The sequence below is a fragment of the Micropterus dolomieu genome, linkage group LG12 (assembly GCF_021292245.1).
Source record: "Micropterus dolomieu isolate WLL.071019.BEF.003 ecotype Adirondacks linkage group LG12, ASM2129224v1, whole genome shotgun sequence".
NCBI lineage: Eukaryota > Metazoa > Chordata > Actinopteri > Centrarchiformes > Centrarchidae > Micropterus > Micropterus dolomieu.
In genome coordinates this window covers 16077177-16084674 of record NC_060161.1, presented here as the reverse complement: position 1 = coordinate 16084674, position 7498 = coordinate 16077177, and the positions used below count along the sequence as shown (strand labels likewise).

General features: G+C 41.4%; 1 protein-coding gene across 1 annotated transcript in view; it reads right to left on the bottom strand.

Moving 5' to 3' along the window:
* The window catches only part of LOC123980818 (ADAMTS-like protein 1), an 11418-nt gene extending 7721 nt beyond the window's left edge, over positions 1–3697 (bottom strand). Inside the window, exons 1-5 of the mRNA XM_046065370.1 lie at positions 3563–3697; positions 883–1093; positions 591–770; positions 317–470; positions 6–123 (exon numbers count right to left, since the gene is read on the bottom strand). Of these exons, the coding sequence (XP_045921326.1) occupies positions 6–123; positions 317–470; positions 591–770; positions 883–1041 (611 nt within the window). The 5' untranslated portion in view covers positions 1042–1093; positions 3563–3697. The remainder of the gene's footprint in view (positions 1–5; positions 124–316; positions 471–590; positions 771–882; positions 1094–3562) is intronic.
* Positions 3698–7498: the final 3801 nt, after the last annotated feature.

Sequence of the window (7498 nt, the reverse complement as noted above, 5' to 3'; positions counted from 1 at the left end):
CCACAGTTGTCCAGGGGAACAGGTATGCATAGCCGCCTACTACCAAGTGTAACTTTTTGCCCTTCCTCCACTGAATATACACCTTCCTCTGGGCCAGTATGGTGGGATAGGGCTTGACAGAGTCTGTGGTGAAATTAACAGAACAGGTTGTTTCATTATTGTCTATGGTGCATTAGCAATTTTAAAGCAATTTCCACTGACACACAAACTTAGCAACAGAATGTTATTTTCCTGCTTACTAACAAATCTTTTCATCCATTTCCAGTCTCTTAGCAGCACAAATTGACAAAATAGAGCCTAAAAGAGGGTCTCTTACTCTCACAGAGCCTGAGGGAGCATGGCCGGATTCTGGTGGGCCGGGCCATCAGGGAGCAGTTCTCAGGCTCCACGATCGAATGTCCCCCATCTTCCCCTTGTTTTCTGCAGACTGCCTGTAGTCTCTGAATGCCTTTTCCACAGGTCACTGAACACTGGACAAATAAATGATATTGTAAGATATGATAATAAGCAGACCCTATATAATGATGTGTCATTATATTTTGATTCTGACCACTTCAAAAAGATAGTTTGGTGCCTTGGGGAAAGCCTACCTGGGACCAGCCAATTGTGACCCACTGAGGTGGGCACTCTTGCTTTGCACAGGGCTGCTGGTTTGCAGGGCTCTTGGAAGGGCAAAAGGTATCAGGCAGCTCCAGGATGCTGCCATCTGCCAACCGCTGTTTGCACAGTACCTGCCTACTTTGATATCCCCCACTACAGCTCTGGGAGCACTGCAGCAAAAAAATTACATTAGTGTTATATTAGCAATATTTCCTAAATGCTTCAGTCCAATTGCTGAGCCAGGCATTTATGGTGGTGAACTTCCTAGGTGAGATCCTTTACCTGTCTCCAGTCACCTGTGTCCCACATAGGAGGGCAGTCAAAGCGGTTGCAGGCTTGGACAGGACTGGGCTTTGGGTTCTGGCAGTCTTCATCCCTCAAAACCCGAGTACGATTGCTGTCCCTAGAGGGCCGGTGAGTGCATGCCACAGTGCGGGTCATAAGACCAACCCCACAGGTAGCAGAGCATGAACTCCACTCCCCTGTTTCCCACCTGTGAAAACAAAGTTTACCATCAAACTGTACATCATGGTCAATTATCTGTAAAATCTTCTTTGAACCAGATATTACCACCAGGTTACTTTGTCTGTTTTGACTTTTACCTGTATTTGGTTGTTAACTACACATGGTTTAGTTTTTAAGTAAAGCATCATAACTTAACTTTTGCTTGTGCTGGGCCACTGATTTTTCAACTCTTAACCTTTGCTGTTCCTGATTAATCACCACACTTTGTCTTTTGTGCACACATGTATGTAGCCCATTATCCAATCTATAAAGGAGTGCAGTCGGGAGGAGGTCAGTCAGAGTGCTTGATATTTTTACTTGATCCCATGAGAGGACACTCTTGCAGTCTTATAAATGTGTAAATTCATGAAAGTGAATACGAGAGAAAACGAAAAGAGTGATTCATGGGGCCAGATCCTGGCAAAGAAACATTAAATCTCCCACTGAATTTACTGATATCTGAGAAATCCCTATGGCATTACTTCTTCACCTGCCTTTTTCCCAGTGACCTCCGTGGACCAATATTAATTTTGTTGTCTAAGCCAATTTCATACATGGTGATCAATCCAGCATCAAAGTTTTCTGAGCATTTTTTCACATCATTTTTCATTTTACATGAAAATGATGTGGCATGTGTCTAAAAGCATCTAAAAGCTTTGGCTTTGACCAAGATCACAGAAACTTAACATCTTGCTTGACAGATAAGGTAATATTTCAAAACTGTTCTTATTTAATCAAGAGTCCAGAGGCTGAGGAGAATTGGGAATGAAACTTGTTTCTGGACTGGTACTATACTCAAAGCCAAATCCTATGGCTGTTTCCCCTCAGAGGGAACAGTATCCAAAGAGTGTAGCTTAATATGGGAGGGTGAGGAGGCCTCAGGGAGGGAGTAAAGGGCCAAAGGAAACAAGTCCAATACAGCGTTTGTTGTGCCTGAAAACAAGACTCTGGCCTGGAAAAACAGGCAACGGCAGGCTGCAAGCCTCTGGGTTTTCTGACAAAAGTGTGAGTGGTAGAACACCGACACTGCGCACAGTGTTAACTTGAAACGTGTGGCCTACCGCAAAATCCACTCACCGTTTAGCCATGGCTCAGTTGTATTAAACAACATGTCATTATGCTGTTTAACCATTCAGGTATTTCATTTTGATGAATTTGGTGTGCTCTGTTCACACAAATTGGTTAGCATATATTACACATTGTACCTTTAATAGTGTAGGCTCCATCTACAATCACTCTCAAATTAAAATGTTATGGCAACAGCCTACTTATAATAGCACTAATATCATAGTTGCATTTCAATAATTTCGACATTTAGCAAGGATATTCATGGTCCCCAGAGGGTGAACCCACACTGATCTTAGTGACTCCCTCAAAGTCAAAAAAACACAAAACTTTGTTCTTGACCAGCACGTTTGGTCATGAATAGCTATCCCTAAAACTAATGGCCAAGATTTCTATGAAATATCATTGTTCCCAGAAGATAAATCCTGACTTTACATTCTTAAGTTCCTTTAAAAAAAGAAATAGCAACCTCCATCCCTGATCCCCATAAGATGAATCCTTCCATTTTTAACACTCAATGAGCTTTTCTTTAGAGTCAACCTCAGGTCAAAGTGTCAACATGGTGCACAGGATAATTAAAACCAACATTAATCTGATTTTTATTAAATCTTTCGAAGACTTCCATGATACCCAGAGGATGAATCTACAAGTTTATGATGCCTGACTGCTTAATGTACAGTAACAGAGGCTTCCTATATTGTTGTGCTGACACGACCACTAAAAAAAAAAAATCTTAAATTGTCCTTGGAAGAACTTTTCAACATCTGAGCAGAGCAAGTATAGCTACCACTGACATCTGATTCCTATTGTGTCTGATTCTGACCAGGTTCCACAAGCTGTCCTACTGGCTTAATTTCCTGCTCTCAGTGATACAGCCATCCATCTCTGTCATTCTGCTTCAGTATCACTTGGACTCAAGTGGCTTAAATGGTGATTTAATTGGCCCAAGTGGTTTAAACCGAGAGGATAACCTAGTGGATTAGAAGGATTTGAATCTCTTTTGTACACAACCAGTGATTGGTAGAGATTAATTGTTTCAACTAGTGTGATGTGTATTGTTTGATTTGTTTGAAAGTTAAGCAGTTCCAGGTGTAGAACCCAGGGCTTCAGGGCTCTAGGAAATGGAACAAGAATTTCCCAGCTCTATATATATATATTGCATATTTTGCTGGGTTACTGGCAAACTAGTAAAGAGCAGAGCCAGGTTTCAGTCCTGTTTTTAATTAATATTTTCTTCTTGATTGCAGCCAAACTCTTTTTTCCCCCAAAACACATTTCCTCCTCATTTTTACTGCATCCATCCATCAAGTCTTTTTTAATGTTTACGTACAAAACATTTGAAACAATGTCTAAATGATAATGATGTAGGTCTGATTTGCTGGTTTTACAGTACCTGGGTGGGCAGGGCTGTGTTTTGCAGTCCTGGAGGAGTTGTGGGGGCCGACGGGTGCTCACACACAGGCTCTGGTCTGCTGCCTCTCTGGTCTGCTTGTTCAGGCAGATGACCACAGCCTCCTGCACACCTGGGATTACACAGTAATGAGCAGTCACAAGGGATGTCCAAAGAACTATGAGCTATTTTGCAGGGTTCCATCAGTGTTTTTAACTTTTAAAATGCTCACTGTTCCGTATCTTCAAAATGCACTGGCACTGCAATTAAGAAGCCCAGATATTAGGCCCCTCTATGAAAGCAAGCAGTGGCTGTATCTAGTGGGGCACGCACAATGAACGTCAAAATAGCACAGCTGCCTGCTTAAGTTCTGGCCTGAACTGTGGATAAACTGTAAGGGTGTGATGTCAGGTCATGTTAAAAACGACGCAACATAAGTCTTGCATTCTGCTTCTAATGGTGGGGACAATAACAGTGAAGCGAGCACTTCAAACGCTGTAGTATTGTGATGGTCCACAGGAGCGCAGCCTTCAGGGTGTGTATGTGACATCCGATACCAGTCTGTAATCATCCCCGAATGAGAGTCTGGTGAGCGCATACACACAGACATTGACAAAAGCCTACACCCATGTGCAGAAGTTACACATGCACACCAATGCTGACATACATGCTTGGATGCGGAGGTGGGAAGATTAAAGTGGCCCTCAACGAATTTTGGCAGGATGTTTAGGCTGTCTGGTGCAGCATTCACTGCAGTTGTGAGAGTTGGTGACGTTTGACCTTTGGGGTTAAACTTGGTATTCCAACCATTATCATGTAATATGATATAACTTACTTCTACTTCATAGCCCATATTGGCATGGCTTGGCTAGTCATCCACTGACATAAGTGCACTGGTTACTGCTGTTGTTTTAATACAACAACTGGAACAATTCAGTGACACTGATGGAGTGGGGGTTGCTTTCAGCATTTACAGGGCATTTAAACTATGAATTACAATGTATTTGTTGTATTTATAAAAATAAAACTATTCTGTCATGGATTAAATGTAACACTGTCTTTGTTTGTATTGGGATTTTTGAATCCGTTCTCTTCTTTTTAGCCACACTAGCAGTGTGGCTCTGGGGATGGCAATGTTGGTTGGTCAGTCCAACATTTTGATCCAGACTGAAATACTAAAAAAATATTTTGCACTTAGCTCAAAGCACCACTGTGTTTGAGTACAGCCTCACATAGGTGCTAGCAAAGCTGTAGAACTTTTTGAATTCACATTCTTGTCCTTTCTAGGTCTATTTCTTTACTTTCTCATATCAAAGAGGTCAATAATGATTCATACCTCCCCCGCAACTTTCTGAGCACTCTGTAAATCCCTCATACTCCCAGTCATGTAGTTCTTCTCTTTCAGGCGTTGGCCCCCTCTCCTCCTCCACCTCCTCCTCCTTTTCCCTTTCTTTTCCTTTGCCCAAAACACCAGAGCAAGGAGTACGGTAGCAAGGCTGGCTCGTAGCAGGTTTGACCCCCTCACACTCATCATCAGGCAGGTCAGCAACAGTCTGGGAGAAGGATAGCAACACCTGACACTTGACGGTCCGTTGCTGGGTCCCGGCGCCGCATGTCCTGCTGCAGGGCTGCCAGCGACCAGGGATGAAGCTGGAGAGGAGAGCCAGCAGGTTTGAGGAAACACAAACGGGATGATAAATTGCACGCATAAAAATATAACCTAATTCTGTTAATTTAGCTAGTGAACTCCACAAGCTTGGAAAAATAGTCATTTTTGATTTGATTGACTCATTTACTACAAAGTCCATAAACTCACTAAGTTTTTATGAAATCCAGCCCTGCTGTGGTTAACTGAACAGCTGTGAAGCATTAGGATGAGCCATTCCTGGATAAACTGCTTTCATGCGCATCCTTCCTCGTGTTAAAGAATGGATCAGAGGGGGGAATGCTCTTAGATCATTGGCGGTTCCTGTGTTGGAAGGCCTGTCAAGGTTGGGTGAGAGTTAAGGCTCAATAGCTTTGGGAGAGTGTAAAAGAATTTTTTTTAAAATGGAAAGTGTGAGACTGAAAGATGTCTGAATCCCTCTTGATCTTCATATTTAATAAGTGGCCTTCTCAAAGCCAATTTAACCTTTTCAGGGAATTCACATGAAAAACGTTGGCTAAAATTAAAAGCTTAGTTCTTTGAAGGATCAAGGAGGGGAAATCTACTTCAAGCTAGGTTTACCAGAACGTCCATGATGATTCAATGATGTTCAGATCTGGTGACTGGCTAGATAAACCGGTAATGGAATTATGGAGCAGTGGGGGTATGCACATTTTTAAATTTGCAAATATAAAGACCAAACAACATTTGTACCACATGGTGCATCTGATACCCCCCAATGGCCCCTTAACATAACCATGAGAGCAGTCCTCAGTCTACTTTTGCACGAAGCTAAACAAAGCAGTTTTAAACTAGCAACATACTGAAATTCCTACTGAACTGCAAACAATCAAATGTCAAGTTGTTATGAATGGTGATGCAATTGCTTAGATTATAAAAAAAGAAATGGACTGCATAATCAGTAACCACAAATCTTTTCATTCATACATTCATTAGTATTTTCCACAACTACATCATGTAGAGAAACTTTCCTCTGTAGATCACGTTGTCCCCATGATTCATTCTCTTAATTAATTCTCTGTTCAGTTTATTGGTGTGGTGTTAACTGTAAAAAAGTTTTTTTTTGTATTCTTTTTGTTCAAAATGTGAATATGATTGGTAAAAATATTGTTTTGTAAACCCAGTTAGTGAAGCTAACCATCTTTCATCCAAATTGTTCCTGTAAATCGCTGCACTCTTTGGTTTTATAAAACTACCAAAGTAGTTTCCTACACCATACATTATCCGTGTGCATGGATTTCACAGATAGAGGCACTTACTAACATGGCAGCATGCACCAATGTGCGGCATTCTTCCTTGGTTGAGCAGCCTGACCACAACACAAGAGCACCCTACTGTTTAATATGATGCCTCAATAAAGAGCTCGTAATTACAGCAAAGCTGGCTCTTTAGGAGTGCTCAAGGACTCACTGTGTTTTAGACAAACAAATGAATCACCTGTAGTTAGACCTTTGGAACACAAGCAACAAAGCCAACAGGCGAACCCACGAAATGTTAATCTTCATGCGTAGTTAAAGTACATCTGTCGGATTAAAAAACAATCTTGATTTCATTCATGGACGGAAACAACATATTTTTGTAATATCTGCCAAAGCCCCATGTTAATCAAATGAATTAAATTTCCATCAATGGAAATATTTTATTGACTCATGATACTGGTAAGGTGAAAAAAAACATGGGTTTAATTTTTCAAATGTTGCACAGAGGTGGCTTGGGACAGGCATAAGGCCTGGCTATGGAGGTGCAATAAGTCTAACACAGGAATTTCCTTCTCTTTCCTCTCACATCCGTAACCTGGCCCCATAAGGTAGGCAGATATTGTTGTTGGCTAGTGAATGACTGCATATTATACACAGATATTTATGTGATTTTGTAGGAAAGACATGCTTTTTTTGCAATAGAGCAAAATCATATGTTTTGGCATTTCTCTCTTTCTCTCCCACTCTCGCGCTCCAAAGATAAGTCAAAGTAACAGATGTTTTGAACTGGCAAACATGGTCGTTAATACGAGTCATGCAAGACATTGGGTAGAGTCCAGACATCTTCAGAGGACAGCCTTTATTAGTCAACTGATATGTGGGAACATCTGAGGCTTGCTGAGGTAATGTTGGTAGCCAGTGACTGAACAGTCCGGAGGTTTCCAAATAGATGTTATTCCTCTTTCACCGTTTCACTGTTCAACCTCATACGCCATATTCATTACTTCAGTCTGACAATACAAACCTTCATTGAAGCAAAACAGAATGAAATATCTGATTTCAGAGAAGGTGAAT